General features: G+C 41.8%; 1 protein-coding gene across 2 annotated transcripts in view; it reads right to left on the bottom strand.

Annotated features, from left to right (window-relative positions):
- LOC116319994 (ephrin-A1-like) overlaps nucleotides 1–22,239 on the bottom strand; it is a 30,783-nt gene extending 8,544 nt beyond the window's left edge. For both annotated transcript variants that reach the window (XM_031739491.2, XM_031739492.2), the window contains exon 1: nucleotides 21,930–22,239. In XM_031739491.2, the coding sequence (XP_031595351.1) occupies nucleotides 21,930–22,027 (98 nt within the window). In that variant the 5' untranslated portion in view covers nucleotides 22,028–22,239. The remainder of the gene's footprint in view (nucleotides 1–21,929) is intronic.
- Nucleotides 22,240–23,405: the final 1,166 nt, after the last annotated feature.

Here is a 23,405-nt window from a genome sequence, read left to right as displayed (position 1 = left end):
CTAGGATAAATCCCGACTAGATAATTAACTACAGATCATATTTGTAGCAGTGAACATTATTACAGAAGGATCTGACTTCCTTATACCAGATTCTAAAGAAACTTAACACTGTACAGTTCTGCTACCAACAATATGAGGACAGTGTAACACACACACTACAATCACTGGTCCTACCATATGAGGACTTCTACTTAAACACACTCATGTCCTTCACAGCTTAAAACAATATGAGGACATGACGACTGAACACATGTAGAGTTCATGTTCCTGACTTCTAACTTCTCCTGCTGTTGTCAATAAAAGCTCTAAACCCAACACTGATGTAAAGCCATCTATTTCCCCAGAAATTAAATCATGTAAACTGATCAGCGGGAGGTTAAATGGACAAAAACGTGTAAAAGGACAAAAATATCAAATGTAGTCAGAATAAAGATCAAGCTGATGCTTAAAGGGAAAGTTTGGACTAACAAATGGTATAGACAATTACTTTCTCCTAATGCTAATGTTGATTTTGGTTAACTTTGACTGAAACTGATTGTTTTAATACAATTAAAGTGCATTTCATTTATGCACTAGGCCCATCTGACACATATACTTGATACCAAATACAAAAATATGATGTGTAACCTGTTGGAAGAATGAAGTGGGTAAGTCACTCACCGATTGGTCTGTATGAGGCTGAGACAGGACCTCAGCACTTGGTGTCTGCAACAAAAGACAACAATATAACGTCAGAAACATTCTCTAGTATAAATCCCAACTAGATGATCAACTACAGATCATATTTGTAGCAGTGAACATTATTACAGAAGGATCCGACTTCCTTATACCAGATTCTAAAGAAACTTAACACTGTACAGTTCTGCTACCAACAATATGAGGACAGTGTAACACACACTAGAGTTGTTGGTCCAACCACATGAAGAAGGCAACTGAAACACACTCATGTCCTTCACAGCTTAAAACAATATGAGGACAGTGTAACACACACTACAATCACTGGTCCTACCATATGAGGACTTCTACTTAAACACACTCATGTCCTTCACAGCTTAAAACAATATGAGGACATGACGACTGAACACATGTAGAGTTCATGTTCCTGACTTCTAACTTCTCCTGCTGTTGTCAATAAAAGCTCTAAACCCAACACTGATGTAAAGCCATCTATTTCCCCAGAAATTAAATCATGTAAACTGATCAGCGGGAGGTTAAATGGACAAAAACATGTGTAAAAGGACAAAAATATCAAATGTAGTCAGAATAAAGATCACGCTGATGCTTTAAGGAAAGTTTGGACTAACAAATGGTATAGACAATTACTTTCTCCTAATGCTAATGTTGATTTTGGTTAACTTTGACTGAAACTGATTGTTTTAATACAATCAAAGTGCATTTCATTTATGCACTAGGCCCAACTGGCACATATACTTGATACCAAATACAAAAACATGATGTGTAACCTGTTGGAAGAATGAAGTGGGTATGTCACTCACCAATTGGTCTGTATGAGGCTGAGACAGGACCTCAGCACTTGGTGTCTGCAACAAAAGACAACAATATAACGTCAGAAACATTCTCTAGGATAAATCCCGACTAGATAATTAACTACAGATCATATTTGTAGCAGTGAACATTATTACAGAAGGATCCGACTTCCTTATACCAGATTCTAAAGAAACTTAACACTGTACAGTTCTGCTACCAACAATATGAGGACAGTGTAACACACACTAGAGTTGTTGGTCCAACCACATGAAGAAGGCAACTGAAACACACTCATGTCCTTCACAGCTTAAAACAATATGAGGACATGACGACTGAACACATGTAGAGTTCATGTTCCTGACTTCTAACTTCTCCTGCTGTTGTCAATAAAAGCTCTAAACCCAACACTGATGTAAAGCCATCTATTTCCCCAGAAATTAAATCATGTAAACTGATCAGCAGGAGGTTAAATGGACAAAAACATGTGTAAAAGGACAAAAATATCAAATGTAGTCAGAATAAAGATCACGCTGATGCTTTAAGGGAAAGTTTGGACTAACAAATGGTATAGACAATTACTTTCTCCTAATGCTAATGTTGATTTTGGTTAACTTTGACTGAAACTGATTGTTTTAATACAATTAAAGTGCATTTCATTTATGCACTAGGCCCATCTGACACATATACTTGATACCAAATACAAAAACATGATGTGTAACCTGTTGGAAGAATGAAGTGGGTAAGTCACTCACCGATTGGTCTGTATGAGGCTGAGACAGGACCTCAGCACTTGGTGTCTGCAACAAAAGACAATATAACGTCAGAAACATTCTCTAGTATAAATCCCGACTAGATGATCAACTACAGATCATATTTGTAGCAGTGAACATTATTCACAGAAGGATCTGACTTCCTTATACCAGATTCTATAGAAACTTAACACTGTACAGTTCTGCTACACACAATATGAGGACAGTGTAACACACACTAGAGTTGTTGGTCCAACCACATGAAGAAGGCAACTGAAACACACTCATGTCCTTCACAGCTTAAAACAATATGAGGACATGACGACTGAACACATGTAGAGTTCATGTTCCTGACTTCTAACTTCTCCTGCTGTTGTCAATAAAAGCTCTAAACCCAACACTGATGTAAAGCCATCTATTTCCCCAGAAATTAAATCATGTAAACTGATCAGCGGGAGGTTAAATGGACAAAAACATGTGTAAAAGGACAAAAATATCAAATGTAGTCAGAATAAAGATCACGCTGATGCTTAAAGGAAAGTTTGGACTAACAAATGGTATAGACAATTACTTTCTCCTAATGCTAATGTTGATTTTGGTTAACTTTGACTGAAACTGATTGTTTTAATACAATTAAAGTGCATTTAATTTATGCACTAGGCCCATCTGACACATATACTTGATACCAAATACAAAAACATGATGTGTAACCTGTTGGAAGAATGAAGTGGGTAAGTCACTCACCGATTGGTCTGTATGAGGCTGAGACAGGACCTCAGCACTTGGTGTCTGCAACAAAAGACAACAATATAACGTCAGAAACATTCTCTAGTATAAATCCCGACTAGATGATCAACTACAGATCATATTTGTAGCAGTGAACATTATTACAGAAGGATCCGACTTCCTTATACCAGATTCTAAAGAAACTTAACACTGTACAGTTCTGCTACCAACAATATGAGGACAGTGTAACACACACTAGAGTTGTTGGTCCAACCACATGAGGAAGGCAACTGAAACACACTCATGTCCTTCACAGCTTAAAACAATATGAGGACATGACGACTGAACACATGTAGAGTTCATGTTCCTGACTTCTAACTTCTTCTGCTGTTGTCAATAAAAGCTCCAAACCCAACACTGATTTAAAGGCATCTATTTCCCCAGAAATTAAATCATGTAAACTGATCAGCGGGAGGTTAAATGGACAAAAACATGTGTAAAAGGACAAAAATATCAAATGTAGTCAGAATAAAGATCACGCTGATGCTTTAAGGGAAAGTTTGGACTAACAAATGGTATAGACCAGGGTGCCCAATCCCAGTCCTCGAGAGCTACTGCCCTGCAGCTTTTAGATGCGTCCTTGTTCGAGCACACCTGAATCAAATGAATGGCTCGTTATCAGGCCTTTGCCAGACTTGATGGCATGCCGAATTGGTAATCCAACTATTTGATTCAGCTGTGTTGGAGTAGGGATGCATCTAAAAGCTGCAGGACAGTAGCTCTCGAGGACTGGGATTGGGCACCCTGGTATAGACAATTACTTTCTCCTAATGCTAATGTTGATTTTGGTTAACTTTGACTGAAACTGATTGTTTTAATACAATTAAAGTACATTTCATTTATGCACTAGGCCCATCTGACACATATACTTGATACCAAATACAAAAATATGATGTGTAACCTGTTGGAAGAATGAAGTGGGTAAGTCACTCACCGATTGGTCTGTATGAGGCTGAGACAGGACCTCAGCACTTGGTGTCTGCAACAAAAGACAACAATATAACGTCAGAAACATTCTCTAGTATAAATCCCGACTAGATGATCAACTACAGATCATATTGTAGCAGTGAACATTATTACAGAAGGATCCGACTTCCTTATACCAGATTCTAAAGAAACTTAACACTGTACAGTTCTGCTACCAACAATATGAGGACAGTGTAACACACACTAGAGTTGTTGGTCCAACCACATGAAGAAGGCAACTGAAACACACTCATGTCCTTCACAGCTTAAAACAATATGAGGACAGTGTAACACACACTACAATCACTGGTCCTACCATATGAGGACTTCTACTTAAACACACTCATGTCCTTCACAGCTTAAAACAATATGAGGACATTGTAACACACACTACAATCACTGGTCCTACCATATGAGGACTTCTTCTTAAACACACTCATGTCCTTCACAGCTTAAAACAATATGAGGACATGACGACTGAACACATGTAGAGTTCATGTTCCTGACTTCTAACTTCTCCTGCTGTTGTCAATAAAAGCTCTAAACCCAACACTGATGTAAAGCCATCTATTTCCCCAGAAATTAAATCATGTAAACTGATCGGCGGGAGGTTAAATGGACAAAAACGTGTAAAAGGACAAAAATATCAAATGTAGTCAGAATAAAGATCAAGCTGATGCTTTAAGGGAAAGTTTGGACTAACAAATGGTATAGACAATTGCTTTCTCCTAATACTAATGTTGATTTTGGGAAACTTTTCCTCAAACTGATTGTATTAAAACAATCAAAGTGCATTTCATTTATGCACTAGGCCCAACTGGCACATATACTTGATACCAAATACAAAAACATGATGTGTAACCTGTTGGAAGAATGAAGTGGGTATGTCACTCACCGATTGGTCTGTATGAGGCTGAGACAGGACCTCAGCACTTGGTGTCTGCAACAAAAGACAACAATATAACGTCAGAAACATTCTCTAGGATAAATCCCGACTAGATAATTAACTACAGATCATATTTGTAGCAGTGAACATTATTACAGAAGGATCTGACTTCCTTATACCAGATTCTAAAGAAACTTAACACTGTACCAGTTCTGCTACCAACAATATGAGGACAGTGTAACACACACTAGAGTTGTTGGTCCAACCACATGAAGAAGGCAACTGAAACACACTCATGTCCTTCACAGCTTAAAACAATATGAGGACATGACGACTGAACACATGTAGAGTTCATGTTCCTGACTTCTAACTTCTCCTGCTGTTGTCAATAAAAGCTCTAAACCCAACACTGATGTAAAGCCATCTATTTCCCCAGAAATTAAATCATGTAAACTGATCAGCAGGAGGTTAAATGGACAAAAACATGTGTAAAAGGACAAAATATCAAATGTAGTCAGAATAAAGATCACGCTGATGCTTAAAGGAAAGTTTGGACTAACAAATGGTATAGACAATTACTTTCTCCTAATGCTAATGTTGATTTTGGTTAACTTTGACTGAAACTGATTGTTTTAATACAATTAAAGTGCATTTCATTTATGCACTAGGCCCATCTGACACATATACTTGATACCAAATACAAAAACATGATGTGTAACCTGTTGGAAGAATGAAGTGGGTAAGTCACTCACCGATTGGTCTGTATGAGGCTGAGACAGGACCTCAGCACTTGGTGTCTGCAACAAAAGACAATATAACGTCAGAAACATTCTCTAGTATAAATCCCGACTAGATGATCAACTACAGATCATATTTGTAGCAGTGAACATTATTCACAGAAGGATCTGACTTCCTTATACCAGATTCTATAGAAACTTAACACTGTACAGTTCTGCTACACACAATATGAGGACAGTGTAACACACACTAGAGTTGTTGGTCCAACCACATGAGGAAGGCAACTGAAACACACTCATGTCCTTCACAGCTTAAAACAATATGAGGACAGTGTAACACACACTACAATCACTGGTCCTACCATATGAGGACTTCTTCTTAAACACACTCATGTCCTTCACAGCTTAAAACAATATGAGGACATGACGACTGAACACATGTAGAGTTCATGTTCCTGACTTCTAACTTCTTCTGCTGTTGTCAATAAAAGCTCCAAACCCAACACTGATTTAAAGGCATCTATTTCCCCAGAAATTAAATCATGTAAACTGATCAGCGGGAGGTTAAATGGACAAAAACATGTGTAAAAGGACAAAATATCAAATGTAGTCAGAATAAAGATCACGCTGATGCTTTACGGAAAGTTTGGACTAACAAATGGTATAGACAATTACTTTCTCCTAATGCTAATGTTGATTTTGGTTAACTTTGACTGAAACTGATTGTTTTAATACAATTAAAGTGCATTTCATTTATGCACTAGGCCCATCTGACACATATACTTGATACCAAATACAAAAATATGATGTGTAACCTGTTGGAAGAATGAAGTGGGTAAGTATGAGGCTGAGACAGGACCTCAGCACTTGGTGTCTGCAACAAAAGACAACAATATAACGTCAGAAACATTCTCTAGTATAAATCCCGACTAGATAATTAACTACAGATCATATTTGTATCAGTGAACATTATTACAGAAGGATCCGACTTCCTTATACCAGATTCTAAAGAAACTTAACACTGTACAGTTCTGCTACCCACAATATGAGGACAGTGTAACACACACTAGAGTTGTTGATCCAACCACATGAGGAAGGCAACTGAAACACACTCATGTCCTTCACAGCTTAAAACAATATGAGGACAGTGTAACACACACACTACAATCACTGGTCCTACCATATGAGGACTTCTACTTTCCTGTTGGAGGTTGAGACAGGATGGAAGGAGAGCAGGAAGTAGCTGGCACAAATGATTCTATTGACACAACAGGTCAGTGAGATTAATGAACTGAACACAACAGACTCTTTCAAAATAAAACAGGAAAAATGGCATGAAAATACAAACGTTGTAATATACAACCCTAACATAAACTCCTTAAAACAATGTTAATAACGTTAAGCCAAACTCAACTAACCCGCCACTAAACATAAGAAACTCAAAAACCTTAGAATAACGTCAGAAACGCTGGGCCAGAGACCCAGACCCTATTGGTTTGTGCTAAATACGAAAACATTATTATTAACATTTAAATCCCCAAACATATCTTGTGTTGAAAAAAATGTGTGTGTTGCAGTTAGCTACACTTAAAAGAGCTTAGACTGACTGTCTGTGCAGTTGAAGATGCAGAGCACGTGCAAGGCCACAGGTCCCTTTAACTCCAGTGGGAATTTAAAACAGTTAAATTAAACTTCTAATATCTATTGTTGAAGATAAATCTTAAGTAATTTTTAGCATTTATCATCATTCATCACACAGTTTGTTCAAATCGATTGTGTATTGTTTTAGTTCCGTTTAACTAGCGTTAATTAGCTTGTTAAACATACAACTTTACCTTGCTAAATGTGCGTCGAGTCATGGATATCAAAGGTAAATACATACGTCAAGACAAATCTCTGCTGAGTGCTGAAGGTCCCGGATGTGCAGTTCACTCAGAGCTCCGGCGGTTTGTATCTTGCCGTGACCAGCAGCTCTTTGGTTGAGGCTTTCGAACAATCAGATGCAGCGTTACTCACTTGTTGTCCAATCACAGACGTCGTTCTATGCTCCACTGACGAAATGCCGCATCCTCTCACCAGCCACGGGCTCTCCTCGTCCATTTAACAACAAAAACACAGCAACACTCGCTGTATTTGAGGTAGGAACACTTGAGAAGTGTCACAGTGTTTTGCAAACTGCTGTTACAGTTAATTTCGTTCCGTTAATTTGTTTGGTTCCTATTCTTAAGTAACACTTAAATACACATGTGGTTAGCTTGCTGGTCTAGTTTAAGTTAGCATGGGCATGCTGTTCACTGATGGAGTAATGCCAAAATTGGCCTGATATTGTCAGTGTGTTATCATAAACATGTCCTAATTTGTCATGAAAAGAAGAGCAGTACCCTAGACCCTCAAGTGAAAATACAGATAATAGATAAGCAATTTAAGAAAATAAGTATAATGTGTATAATAAATGATTTTACTGTCACTTTCCTGGGTTTGTTGACCCAGCATTTTAAGTTTTAGTTTGTTTGGATGTCGATGTTTATTTATAAGTTCTTTAGGTTAGCTAAGTTCATTTGTTTATTAGATTACCCTTGTGATGTCTGTTTTATTGTGAAAGTCCTTGTCCTATATGCAGTGAGTCTAGTTTTGTTTCCCCTTGTCTTGTTAGGTCTGATTTGTCCCAGCTGTTCCTCATCCCCTCATTGTCTCTCTGTGTACTTACAAGGGCTTGCAAAGTAGTATTCGTCCCCTTTTCCACATTTTGTCACATTACTGCCACAAACATGAATCAATTTTAATGGAATCCAATTTCAGCAAAAGGTGGTTCTACAAAGTATTGACTCAGGGGCTGAATAATTACGCACACCCCCTTTTCAGTTATTTATTTGTAAAAATGTTTGGAATCATGTATGATTTTCATTCCACTTCTCACGTGTAGACCACTTTGTATTGGTCTTTCATGTGCGAGTCCAATAAAATTGATTCATGTTTGTGGCAGTAATGTGACAAAATGTGGAAAAGTTCAAGGGGCCGAATACTTTTGCAAGCCACTGTAAGTCCTGTCCTCATTTGTTCAGTGTCAGGTCATCTGTTGTCTTTGGTGCCACGTTTCCATGTTCCAGGTATGTTTGTATCCATGTCAGGTTTCATGGTTTGTCCCCAGGTTAGGTTATTGTTTAGCTTCACTTCTGCCTTTTGTTTTGTAATCTTTTAATTCAATTAAATTCAATTTTATTTATATAGCACCAAATCACAACAACAATCGCCTCAAGGCGCTTTATATTGTACAGTAGATCGCACAATAATAGATACAGAGGAAAAACCCAACAATCATACGACCACCTATGAGCAAGAACTTTGGCGACAGTGCGAAGGAAAAACTCCCTTTAACAGGAAGAAACCTCCAGCAGAACCAGGCTCAGGGAGGGGCGGGGCCATCTGCTGTGATTGGTTGGGGTGAGAGAAGGAAGACAGGATAAAGACATGCTGTGGATTAATAACAAGTATGATTCAGTGCAGAGAGGTCTATTAACACATAGTGAGTGAGAAAGGTGACTGGAAAGGAAAAACTCAGTGCATCATGGGAATCTCGGCAGCCTCGTTCACTGCAGCACAACTAAGGGAGGATTCAGGGTCACCTGATCCTGCCCTAACTATATGCTTTAGCAAAAGGAAAGTTTGAAGCCTAATCTTAAAAGTAGAGATAGTGTCTGTCTCCCGAATCCAAACTGGAAGCTGGTTCTGCCTATTTTACCAGCCTTAATAAACAGCTTGCTTTCTGTTAATATTAAAATTTTCTTTCACGTTCCTTTGTGTCTGCATTTTGGGTCCATTCCTCAAATTCATACATGTGTCTAACTGCTTTTCCCCACTCGGCGACACACCGTCGGGGTCAAACTCTGGTAATTGGTGATTCTGTTCTCAGACATGTGAAGCTAGAGACACCGGCAACCATAGTTAATTGTCTTCCAGGGGCCAGAGCAGGCGACATTGAAGGAAATTTAAAACTGCTGGCTAAGTGTAGTGAAGTAGATTCTGGGGTAGGATTTTACATGATGTCCACAAACGCACCACTAACATCCACACCTTCCCAGTTGACAATTAGCAGGCTTATAAGAAACAGCTGCGCTTCACTACCAGAAGGAGTCATTTGGTAGTCTTGTCCATCCAAGGTGGCTGCGAGCATTAGGCAGTTAAGCGCTGCAGATCTCTCCAGGAAAGTTACTCAGTTTAGTATTGCCCTTTAGAGAGTGGTAAGTGGGACTCTTGTGTTCATCATAACGTGGCATAGTAGGGTGGACTTTGACAACTGTTTCCCTCTTTTGTTGCAGGCTTGCACTATACTACTGCTGTCTTGTCATATGCTGTTTTGTTTGTTACGCAATGCTTTTATAACAAACAGTAATTTGGGGTGTATTTGTTTTATGTAGATCTTTTACTAATCTGTTTAATGTTTTATGCTTTCTTTTATTGCTTTAGTGGAGGTGTGGCTGCTTGTTGAGGGGCTAGGCACGTGAGGTGGAATCCTCCCGATGCATGCGAGTGTACACACCGGGCATAGGTAGATTGCACCGCTTTAGTGTGAGTGAGGTCTGCAGTGAAATCACATGGGTGAGTAATTGGTGGCACCCTTGGGCACTCCTCCCTGTAGGTTGCCTCCTCAAGTGGCCGGTCTCCACCATTTTGTTTAGTTGCTCTTTTATCATGTTGTGATTGTTTTAGGGTAGCATCGTGGTAGGGAGTCTGGTCGTTTTAATTAACTATTTTGCCGTCTCAACCCTGCTACCTTAGGTGCCTCTTTGATTTTATAATTCTATGTTTTTAGTAGTTCTTCTTAATAAACCTTGATTTGTAAAATTCACCTGCCTCACCTTTGCCGTTAATAACAAGTCTGTGGGCTTTGGTTGCCAGTGTAACACTTACATTGGCTAGAGATATCTTTCCTGGGGTGTAACTCCCTCCCCCAGGTGGCGTTGTCAACATCTTAGTTACCGTCCCCGGTTATTCCTCATTCGCGCCACCACATAAGGGTAAACGTAAATTCAGTAAAATCATAATTCACATCGGCAGTAATGACACCCAGTTACGCCAATCGGAGGTCACTGAAATCAATATCGAATCAGTGTGTAACTTTGCCAAAACAATGTTGACTCTGTAGTTTTCTCTGGTCCCTCCCCAATCAGACCAGGAGTGACCTGTTTAGCTGCATTTCTCCTTAAATTGCTGTCTGTGTTGTCCCAGAAATGATGTCGGCTTCATAGATAATTGGCAAAGCTTCTGGAGGAAACCTGGTCTTGTTAGGAGAGACGGCATCCATCCCACTTTGGATGGAGCAGCTCTCATTTCTAGAAATATGGACAAATTTATTAAAGCCCCAAAATATGACTATCCAGAGTTGGGACCAAGAAGCAGAGTTGCAGTCTTACACGCCTCTCTGCAGCTTCTCTCCTCCTGCTACCCCCAAAACCCATCTCCACTGAGACCGTGTCAGCTCCCAAACAGACAAAAACAAACTAAAACCAGCAAAAACAATTTAAACATAAAAAAAATCAAAAAGAAAGAACAATACAGTATCCACATCTGAACCAAAGAGTAAAACATTGTGGATTATTAAATATTAGGGCGCTCTCCTCCAAGTCTGTTAGTACATGACTTAATAATTGATCAACAAATCGATTTACTCTGCCTTACAGAAACCTGGTTGCAGTCGGATGATTATGTTAGTTAAAATGAATCAACACCCCGAGTAATTCTAACTACCAGAAATCGCAGCACAGGCGGAGGGGGCGGTGTGGCAGCAATTTTTCACACCAGCCTATTAATTAACGAAAGACCAAGACAGACTTTTAATTCATTTGAAAGCCTGATGCTTAGCCTCGTCCACCCCAGCTGTAAAACTCAGAAACCAGTCTTACTTGTTATCATCTATCGTCCACCTGGGCCTTACAGAGTTTCTGTCTGATTTCTCAGACTTTTTATCTGATTTAGTGCTCAGCTCAGATAAAATAATTATTGTGGGTGATTTTAACATCCATGTAGATGCTAAAAATGACAGCCTCAACATGGCATTTAATCTGTTATTAGACTCAATTGGCTTCTCTCAAAATGTAAAAGAACCCACCCACCACTTTTATCACACTCTAGATCTTGTTTTAACATATGAAATAGAAACTGAACATTTAACAGTGTTTCCTGAAAACCCTCTGCCGTCTGATCATTTCCTGATAACATGTACATTTACAGTAATTGATTACACAGCAGTAAAGGCCCTGGTGTGGTGCCTATGGGTCTAGCTAGGCCCTGGTGCGGTGCAGATGGCCTCAGAAAACAGCACAGGCCCTGGTTGAGGCTCAGTTGGTTTATGCTAGCAGCACAGGCCCTGGTGTGGTGCAGACAACTTCTGGTAGTAGCAGAGGAGAAAAACCAAAACAAAAAAAACAACCCAAAATTCAAAGCAGACATTCAACAAGGAGACATGCTGCTGCCCTCTTGGAATTCAGAGTCGAGACTGAGCCTGATGATCATACTGAATCACATGACAGCGGCAGGAATCTCTAAGTTCAACTGCAGATTGCAGATGCAATTATATTAATGCAGATTAATATAAACTCTTCAAGGGTCAAAATCTGCACACACATCATTCTGCTTAGTGAAGGTCAGACAATTTGTGCATTGATTTTGAGAAGTAAGACTCATTAAATAACAGTAATATAATTACACAAATGTTGAAACTTTATATTTTGAGACATTTTGTCAACAACAAAAAACCCAAGATGTGCAGGCACTAATAACTGAATCTAAAGACCTTCATTTTTGTCAAGATTTGCCTGATTTAACTGTTGTTACCCTTGCTTAAGCCCCAAGAAGGGTATAACCTGGGTCAAATGTGTTATTGTGTCTGACACACCTACAAAATGAGGACTCGCAGAGTGACGCCACTATAACCTGGGTCAAATGTGTTATTGTGTCTGACACACCTACAAAATGAGGACTCACAGAGTGACGTCACTGAAAGTGTGTTAAAAGTGTGTTTTGTTCCAAAACTGGCCAGTAGGCGGCGAAACTGAAAGTGAGCAAAAACGCTAAACACACTTAAACACACTTTTTTTCATAAAATTGTGATATTTCAGGACATTCGAGATTTTTGGTTTGGGAGCATGTTGGGGCCTCTAGAACACTTTAGAAGGCTCGGAAAAATGAGGACCTCAAAATGTCCTCATTTTTCCGAGCGTCCTCATTTTGTGAGTGTGTTATCATAAAATTGTCCTCAGATGTCACGAAAACAAGTGCACACACACACACACACACACACACACACACACACACACACACACACACACACACACACACACACACACACACACACACACACACACACACACACACACACACACACACACACACACACACACACACACACACAAAATCACACTCACTTCGCAGTAATTCCCATCTATCAACAACCTAAAGCTGTAGCTACCTACTATTTACACCCACTGAACCCACACAGGCAGACACACATCTCCTCCCATGGTACTGAGCTCGATGCCTATCAGTTTACCGTCTCCTACTGTTCTGGATCGCCAGGGGTTCCCTGAGAGTAGATGAAATTTGACAGACTTAAATATTTTTATAACACACAGGGTGAATGTGTGTGTAATATAGAGTTTTGTTGCTTTTGCAACTAATATACGCATAGTTCGACACTACCCCTAAAAAGAGATAGCTAGCTGACTGCTGTTTAATCAGATCTACAGATCTCAAGGAGTTATGAGCTCCCAAAAGCCCGTAGGGTGTTAAACTGACACCAGTGATGGCATTTCTTTCCTAAAGCAGGCTTTTCTTTGGGAATTCTGGCTTTTATCAACCCACCACCACCACCTCCACCCACTCCTTAAATGTAACAAGTAGCATTTGGGGAGTTTGTGTTTGTGTGACAAGGTCCATATGTGTGACTAACGATCAAAGTGCACAGGCCCTGGCTCCAGTCGCTCGTTAGCTGGTGTTGTTGTTTGTTGCCAGGGGTCTCCCTGGTACCCCCTTGGTAAAAGGATAGACACAGTGGCTCCAAACTGTGGGCCCTGACTCCTACTACCCCTCTGGCTCCCTTCCCCCGTCCCTTTGCCTCTCTCTGCCTGACTGCATGCCATCAATACTGATGGCCAGATAAGCCAGAAACACGGGCCCATTAGAAACCAAGCATCTTTTTTAGCGGACCAATGAAACTTCCATCTCGCCAACAAGTTCCAGCCAACTTTCGGTGGGGAGAGGAATAATTATAATTTTGCCACGGAGCAGGCAGCTTAGTGCTTATCTGCAGTTTGCCTGCCATGCTCTGTTTACCAGATTGCTGTTAAAGTGTTTTTTCCCCATGCCGCTTTCAATTCCAGCTGAATCGATAACACTATTGAACAAACACCGTTGTTCTCTGCTTTTGCCTGACAGAGTTATCAGCCCACTGCACACCCTGAGCACACACACACGTGCACACACTAGCAAACTCCCTATAGCCAGTCCCTCCCTGACCTCTAGTCCTGATTACAAACAGGTTGTAGTATGGTCCCAATGTGTTCATTAGAAAGGAGGTTGAAGGGGGTGCAATTAAAACACAAAAAAAGGGTATTAAAGTCGCCCTGGAAGGGGGTAATTATGTCCTCCCTCTCCCCACTTCCCAGCCCCTGCAGGCTTGAGAGTGAAGGGGGATGAATAGACGTGGGCGAAGGGGGTGGGTCAAAGGGCTTGAATTGGGAATGGCTTTTGAAGTCTCACCCAGTAAATGTTTCTATGTGAGTGCTACTGTTGCTCTATCAATGCCACCGTTTCATACAGTGTTTCTATTCACAGTGTGCCCGCACTGATGGAGTGCTTCACTTAGCAGGGAGAACCGCCACTGAAAATGCACCAGAGGAGTTTGGCTAGCGCCTTTTATTAATGGCAAATAGTTTTAATTATCCTGCTGCCTTTTGTTCACCCCCCCAACGCCTCAGCACTGAAACGTTCCACATCATCAGCTTAATTAACTGATTGCGGTTACGCACTTCAAAGAGAGCTTTGGCCCCTGTGTCACACAGTTTAACAACAAAGTCAAACCATGCCACCTTCACTTTAGCAAACAAAATCCTCTCACTTTCAGCCTTCCCCAGTGTGTGTCCCTTGTTATTTCCCTCCACCAGATTGTCTCCCTCTCTGAGTCAATAAGGCTGTTTTGGTTTATTCCCATTGTTTTTTCCCAGGATGCCTTTTAATGCCAGTGACACCCGAAGCCTCAGTAAACTCAGCGTGGAGTAGCAGAGTGGTACTCTCTACTTACGGATGATCTGTGGAGCTATGGCAGATATGCAACAAGGATTGTGTGCAAGTGTCTGTCTCAGCCTGATACATTCAAGTCTGGGATTGTTTATGTCTGAGTAGGTGTGCGTGTGTGTGTTGCCGTTCTGGTGCTCTGGGGAATCTGGGAGTGTGTTTCAGTGGCGATAAGGTGGATAATAAATGCTAATAATGAACAGAGATGATAGCGAGGGAATGCCAAGTGGTCACAGGCTGCTCCTTACCACTCTTCCTCCTCTTCTGAGAAGGAATTCCGAATTTATTGGAGCCTTTTCAGGAAACTTCAGGAGTCTAATCTCTTCTTTAATCTCTCTGGCCTGCATTTTGCTTTCTTGTCTACCTCTATCCCCTTCTTTCATCCATCCATCACCCTCTCATCTCTGCACTCTCTCACCCTGTGGAATGTCAGAGCTCTGAGGCGAAGAGGCTGCGGCGTGGATCAAAGGTCGGACACTTGCCAAGTCAGCACCGGAGAATTTTCTACATGGACAGTCAGCAAGAAGGGTCTTTAAGCATTTAAAATTCTACAGACGGATAATGGGAATTACTCTCTGTAAAGATTCATTTAAATCTATTCTAAGGTCCATAAAGGTCATTGTAGAACAAACTACCCAGATCTCACTACAGCTTCCAAAAAGAGTTCCTGTCTTCTTAACCCACTGTCTCTCAGAGCTTCATACAGTCACCCTAACCACATAAACAAGATTATTTTCCGTAACGGATGACTGAACCGGAATGTGGGGACCACCTAATTGGCTCGCCCAAGCCTGGATTATTGGGTGGAGCAGCGGCTGAACTGAGGTCCATTCATCAGCACCAGACCCTACTTAATACAGGGGCTTAGACTGGACAGCGAGGCCCAGAGCAGGGAATGACGGCTGGGGACAGAGTAAGGGGTGAGACAGGCAGGGTGGAGCTTTTTTCCCCCCCTCCCACCTCTATTGTTCTCACATAGAGAAGGGGTATTATGGCTTTTCACTGAAGATTTGGAGTTCAAAAGAGACACATTGTCTATGTATAGCTATATGTGTGTGTGGGTGTGTGCAAATGTGTCCGTGCAAAAATGGGAACCAAGAGGTGGTAACAGAATGCTGAAAGACACTGGACACAAGGGAGTACTTTTTTTGCAAGGTAAATCCCTCAAAACCACATGACTCCATGACAGGTGAAGCTTTTTCCAGATCCAAACTTAGCCGAGTTAAGCGGGACTGTTTAATGTTATTGCCCGGATTCTTCTTGTTTCATCCATCTACCTACCCATTCATCCATCAACGTCAGCCGACCCTTCCCACTCCCTGTCTATCTCTCAACACTCAATAAGCAAACCAGATCCTAGTGTCAACTCTGTCACTCCCCCCACTCAGACCTGCTGCACCAATCGCAGCCTTTTCTGGTGGTATTCCAACTATGCAGGTCTCTGACCCACCGTTTGCATAGCCAAGCACAATGTGATGTGGGTATGCAGGGGCCATCATAGAAACAAATATGATCCAACCCCGTTAACATAGTATTCCAGCCTTCATTCTTTGCACCGTGTGACTTTTCGCCATCCATCTCAATCAGCTTTCTCTGGTCTTGTCATTCAACCTTTGTCCGCCCGGTTCATTGGTCATTCTGCTGGCGTACTTTGCTGACCTAGCTGAGCTCCCTTTGCCACCCAGCGAAGACACAAAGCTTTAAGTTCAGCAGAGAAATAATTGGCCGACTCCACTGCACTAAGGAGGGTTAGATGAATACATATGCTCTTTCCAGCTGCCTTATACTGTCCCCTGAGCCATTTGTATCTTATAAGGGCCAAAGCAGAAAGGTCATCTCTGACATCACATTTCTCAGCAGGCAAATATCTGTATAAGAAAATCGATTTTGCAAGATTGATTTTTTTCAAATGAAATAAAACTTTCATGTTTATTGTTTTTTTCCTCCTGTAAAAACAATCTCAGATTGTAACTTAATGAATTCCAGTGAGAATTAACAATATGTGAGTACAGGCAAAAACTCCTTTAATGAAATGGTAGCTCTTGCTTATGACGTCAAGTAGAAATTATGGTAATATTACAGCTGACCTGCAGGGGTGGCGATAGTTGCTGTGCAGACAAGTTTACACACTACATCTAGACCTTTAACAAACAGGCCCAAAAGAGAAGGAAAAACAAAAAAGTTGCACAATAGCTGATATTTACAAAACAAAAACAACCACAATGGTTCATTTCAGAGATAATATCTGACTCTTGCTGGCCAATTCTTCCTCAATCAAACACATCGTGCACTGAATGCCACCAGGAATTGACAAACAAGTCTGAAGGACACATGCACACGGACGCACACACACATAATCTCTGGCTCAGACACATCTAATAAAGAGAGTGCGAGGTCTGTTCGCAATTGTAATTGTACCATAATCATAAATCTGTGTACTAATGGAGCTTTTCTTCCTCCTTGGTTTTATGTGTGGGACTGAACACTTGTAAAGCAGAGCAGATTGGAGCAGCATAGCGGGAAGGTGCAGGGGAAGTCTGGTGTGTAGATAAGGAAGAAGCATGAGGACGGGCAGAGGGCAGAAACACTGGCCGAGGTCGAACGAGGTGAAACTGATCAGAGGAGAATCCCAAATAGAGACATACAACGATTTGACAGCGGGGCGGGGACAGGAGACAGATCCCAAATCATCATTTGTGCTTGAAAGTTGAATCCCTGCTCAGCTATTTACTCTAAATGTGTTCATTCTAATGTGAGCCTGGGAAATTCAATCAGCTCCTGTATCCAGACCTTTAAACCCTTGCGTGTGCTGGTGTGTGAGAAATGTATTGTTTATTGTGCAGACAGGATACGCTGTTTTCCCGGGAAAAACGTAACCAGGAAGCGCAACACTTCGCAGGAGACACACAGCAGACAGCGTGCAGACTTTAGTAACACCAACATCACGCCTGCGGGAAGTTAAAACCTTTGGCCCGATTCACTATCTAGCTCAGTCAATAAAACAAGCCCTCCTGTTCTGACTCTGCAGGAACAAGTGAGCTGGAAGGAAAAGAAGAACCTTATCAACGTGATCACTGAGGTAAAATTTTATTATGATTGCAGACTGTAAAGATGGGAATCATCAACACACTTGAGTGGTCACTGAACCCAAAAGAGGTGATTACCATCTGCCTGACAAGGCAGCATTTTTTTCCAGATTGAATGCACCAGACAGATTACAAAGCCAGATTAAGAGTGGTGAGAGGGGAGGGCGACGGACACTTTGAGAGAAATATGGAGATGGACCAACTAAAGGGAAGGGGGAGGGGAAGGATATTCCAGGGGGTTAAAGCTGGATTAGGATTTGAAAAGTGAAGTGTTCTGGATGTATATGAGAAAAGAAAAAAAAAAGATTTTAATTCATTTAAATTGGAAACTGCAAACATCTCATATCTATTGCCCCCACCAAATCACGCCAGTGGACTAGCCAGTCTTATGTTTCATCTCTCAAACATGGATGCACCCACACAGACACTTTTACTTACTCCTACACATACACTTCTGTGTTTTTTCCTTCTCCTTTCTCTCCTTTAATAACTTGAGCTCTCAGACAGGCTCCACCATTTCCACTGCTAAGCAAGACGTTCAAGAGGGGCACGTTAAAAGGCCGAAAGGAGAGCGAAAACAGTTTTGCTGGGAAGACTGGAGTAGCCTTTCTTAAGGAAGTAGAAGAAGGAAGCTTAAAAGGTAGAGTGCAAAGTGTATATGTGTGAGTGGGGGGGCTCTTTTTCCCTGAAGGAAAGGGCAAAGTGCCTTGTGACGGCTCGCTATGGGTGCCAAGAATGATTAAAAAAAAAAAAAAAATTCCACACCTCTTACCATGCTTCCCTCCTTCTCCCCTTCTCTGAGAACCAGAGCTGGAGGTGAGGAAATAATAGACTGAAAAGGGACAGCTTGTAAAGTTGAGATAAAAGCTGGTGAAGGAGTGAAGGGGACCGAAAAGACAGGAGAGGGAAGAAAGAGAGTTTCCCAGAGGCAGAGCCACGGCTGTGTGAAGAGGGGCTGGCCTGAGTGGCAGCCAGTATTCAGGGACCACCGACGTGACAGAATGACTGACAGATTGATAGAGGCCGTGCCACTTCATCACATAGCGAACTCTGACCCTCGATCAGTCACACCAGTTACTATTCTCTTTCTGTGGCCCACCGTGAAGAGCAAGTCCCAATTTGTATGGGGAGCATCACAAAAAAGCCGGACTGACCGGATAAAAACCGAGAAAATGCTCCATGCGAGCGAAACATACCTTAAATAACTTTCGTGTGAGCCAGCAGGAAGCAAGCTCAGTTTAACGAAGGAACGGTGAGCTAAAACTACTTGGAAACGCAGCTAACCCAATATCAAACAGCTGTTCTAAAAAAATCACTTCAGAATTATAAGAGATTAGTTAAAAGACTTCTTTGAGATCAAACGTGTGTGTGAGCGTGCCATGAAACGGTTAACAGATTCACAGAGCCCACAGAACCAGGCTGCAGAGGGAACCTGGCCAAGAAGAGGGGGAGGGAGGTGCCAGAGAGAGGGAGAGACAGGTACAAAGCAGAGGAGGAGGTGGGGGTGGTGGAGGTGGTGGTCCTCTCATGCTCTGTCAGCAGGGAAAAGGGAGTAAGGAGCACTGAAAGAGCAGATTATTGCCTCACATCGAAGTTGTAGAGTCCAGAGGGCTCCTGGGCCAATGTCAACATCAATCCCAAATGTGTAGTGCGTGTGTGTGTGTGTGTGTGTGTGAGACTGGGTTAATGTGTATGAGAGCGTGTGAGTCACTTGAATCTGGCGATGCTGTGTATGTGAGTAAGCTTATGCACAGACACTCCCTTTACAAAAAACACACGCTGGCATGCCGGGACCAAAGCTGAACACTGGTGAGCCTCTTTCTGGCAGTCAAACCTGGCTGGTGATTAAACTGTTGCTAATCAGAACCAAAGGTCGCAAATATGCCAGCAAGCAAAAAGGTCACGAACACAAACACACAGTAGGAGATTTTGTTGTACTGAAACATAAAAAGTAGTCCTTAGGTAGAGGCAGATATGACCTTGGAAGTCTTGGAAGTCAGCAGGCCCCAAGCTGTGCACACAAACATGTTAGGAAGGGAAACTGTGTGAGTGTGTGTGTGTGTGTGTTGCTAATTCCCTTAACACACCCACATGGGGAAAAAAAGGAAATGAGTATATGCCACATGGACTAAAGCGATCAATCTCAGATCAATTTGATTAACGATGGCTCTCTGACCAATTGGATGGAACAATTAACCCGGACCAACAAAAAGAAAACACGCTATCAAGTAACAGGTCAAAGGGGAGGGGAGATTGCGGTGAATGATGAAAAGCACCAAATAAAAACTCTCGTGCTTTTTCTGTGAAAACAGGATTAAGAGTAGCTAAAGGGAGAGATTTAGCACAGTCATCTGGGAAAAAAAAGCAAGTGCAAAAAGACGGATTATCAGTATATATATGGGAATGATCACTGTCATTCCACAGCGGGGACACAGCAGAACGCCTTTCCATCTGGGACTTCATTCTGATTTCCTGTGAAAGGCTTTGTCGTTGTAATTACGGACTTTCTGAGAACAGCAACTGCTGTTGTTTTAACCACAGGGGAAATGAGGAGGGAGAAAGTGGTTGAACGTAAGCTTGTGTGGAAGAACGCTTGAATATACAATATGTGTTTGCCCACCAGAGGGAAAGTGTGTAAGCCCAGCACTGATTGATTCAGACAGCGTCACTTGGTGCGACTGAACATGCTGGGTTGTGATTGAGGGATTGCCTGCCAGGAGTACCTGTTTGTGCTTGCCCTATTGTGTGTGTGTGTGTGTGTGTTTGTGTAGGGGTGCACGTAGAGGTTCATCTGTGGAGTGAAAACCTAACCCTCTTCGTACCCCGAGCCATGTCACCCCAGCCATCATCAACCATAATTCTAATTGACCCCCACTTACTCCAAATGGCCCCTAACCCCGACAATTTGAGCTCCAATTTCTCCTCCCTGAGCAATCCATCTCTCTCCCACAGCGTGACCTACTGGGCAGGCCTCAAGTTACCTCCTCTGTCACTGTCATACACCATTATTACTCGTCTTACCACCTGAAATATGAACACCCCTATGTCTCTCTGACAGCCACGTAAGAACCCAAGTGATATCTCTTGATTTAGGAGATATGGCAACCTCCCACTCTACTCAGAGGTTAGGACTCGGTGTCAGATGGGGAGGATATTGCAACAGATCTTTCAACACATTCTGCAGTGAGTCAAGCCTGTAAAAATCAACAAGGAAAAAGAAAAATTCAACCCTTGCCAGGGAAAAACTGTATCCAAACCCGGGTAGAAGTGCAACTCATGAATACAGACATAAGAGAAGTTTACTGACATGTTTGCTGCACGCACACGCACATACAAAAACACTGTATCCACATGCTGAGATGCGGGCAAGATAAGACAAGCAGTATTCAAAGATTAAATGTCCTAAACCTCAGAAACCCGCTGTTTCCTCTACTCCCCCCACTCCCCCCGCATTTACATTTAAAGCAGCTCTCTTCCCTACTAAGCGTGAACTATTTAACTGCCTCAATATCAGCCCAGAGAGATAAACAGATGACATAACCTGGCGTAACTAATGCTGCTGTGCAGGTAGGCTACACAGATTGCGAGAGGGATTAAATCTGGACAGCTTAAACAAAGAATTACAGGTAAACAACACCACGATAACAGGTTAGAGCTCAGAAAGAGGCGAAGAGGGAAGATACTCCTGTCCCGCATTATCATGACAACAGCAGACAGTCGATTCTATCAGGCGCTCATCACAGGCATCTCGCTGAATATACATGAGCTGCAACTATTCAGCGTGCATCTGAATATAAGATAACGGCTTTGCCAAAACTGAAAATGCGGCTAAAAGTGTGTTTGATGTCAAAAGGAAATCAGTTTGTCGAACCGATTAAGAAACAAGAGTGCGCAAAGACGATTCGAAGTGCGCTAAATTGGCGCAAATGGAAAACATATTTACTTTGGGTTTGTGCTGTTCCAGTAGACACTGTGCCGCTCCGCTGAAGCACACCAGGCGCAGACGCTCCCAAAGAAGCCCACAATCCAAACCAAATCCATGGTGGAGAGGAGTGAAGGCGTGCAGAGACGGTTGTGCACGGTTGTGCACAAAAAAAGAGAAAAAAAACTAAAAGTTTACCGAAGAAAGCTTATCCGTGAACCTGTTAATTAAAGAACTTGACGCACGCAGCAGATCTGAGAGAGATTTCTTTATATTCGCAAAGGAATAAAAAAATAAGTGAAGGGAGACTGAGATTACTCGACAAATCCGTAGTGAATGAGAGGTTGAGCTGAGTGGAGGTTGGTTTTGTGAAACGCCCACAGCCGCGTGTCACGCCTCCTATGGCGGAGGAGACCAATCAGAGGGCTGTCCGAGAGAAGCGAGCTGCACAGGTTTCTCTGCAAGTGTGTGTGTGTGTGTGTGTGTGTGTTGTGCACAGTATCACCACTCCGGCGTGTACAGGGTGTCTGGGTAAACACACAGAGGGTTTGCTGTGATTTATAGGCCAGATTTTTTAATCGTAACTTTATTATGCTTCAAGTGTAAATACATGTCATATGTTGCAGATTTCCGTGCGTCCACATTACCCTAATGTAACAGCAGTATTCAAATAAATCTGTAATTGATAGCTTTTGTTATAAACTACCAAAAGTCAATGCTTTTGTTCCGTTAGCGGATTGTTATAAACGTGTTGCAAAGCAGGAAAGCGCGTCCTTGAATATGGCTACATCTATAGTGAACTTGCAACAGTATTTCAGTTGTTTTCAGACTTTTACCTTGGGCTAACCTGGAAACATGAACAACAGATTACATCATAAAATTAATATACAGTCATGCTGCTGCCTCTCCAACACACTATAAACAAAATCTATACATTACAGTATCCAAAAGATGATTTTGTGTTTCACTTGCATTCAGTTTTCAACCATGGAATGAGTTGAAATAGTGTGTTTCTTTTCTCGTAAGTCCTTATCTATCATTGAATTGCAACACCCCTAGCTTGAGAACTCGTTGAGCAACATCTGGTATGTTTGTATAGTAATTCTTCAAACTGTTGCTAGTAGATTTATGTCCAACGGCTCTTCTGCATGATGACAGACATTAATGATGACCGTGACTGTGTTATTCCTGTCATTACTATAAGGGCTTAAACTTGTATGTTAGAAATGTTAAAAAAAGAACAAAAAAAATAGGAACTAGCTTTCAAACCTTGGATGCCATATGAATGGTAAAGAGCTCTACATGGCCAAATACAAAGTCTGCAGATTTAACTGGAAGCATGTAACCTTCTTGCTGTCAGTTACACTGCAAATCTTTATTCTCATTTTCTGTTCCATTGACATGGATAATCAGGACCGCGGGCTGCTTGTTCAGCATAGTGAGGCCTTGTTGACAGAAGGGGTTTTCAAGCCTGCTTCTACTTGACACAGCACTTTA

Source organism: Oreochromis aureus, linkage group 22 (genome assembly GCF_013358895.1).
Source record: "Oreochromis aureus strain Israel breed Guangdong linkage group 22, ZZ_aureus, whole genome shotgun sequence".
NCBI lineage: Eukaryota > Metazoa > Chordata > Actinopteri > Cichliformes > Cichlidae > Oreochromis > Oreochromis aureus.
Note: the sequence above shows the minus strand (reverse complement) of the source record. Positions and strands in the feature narration are given on the sequence as shown.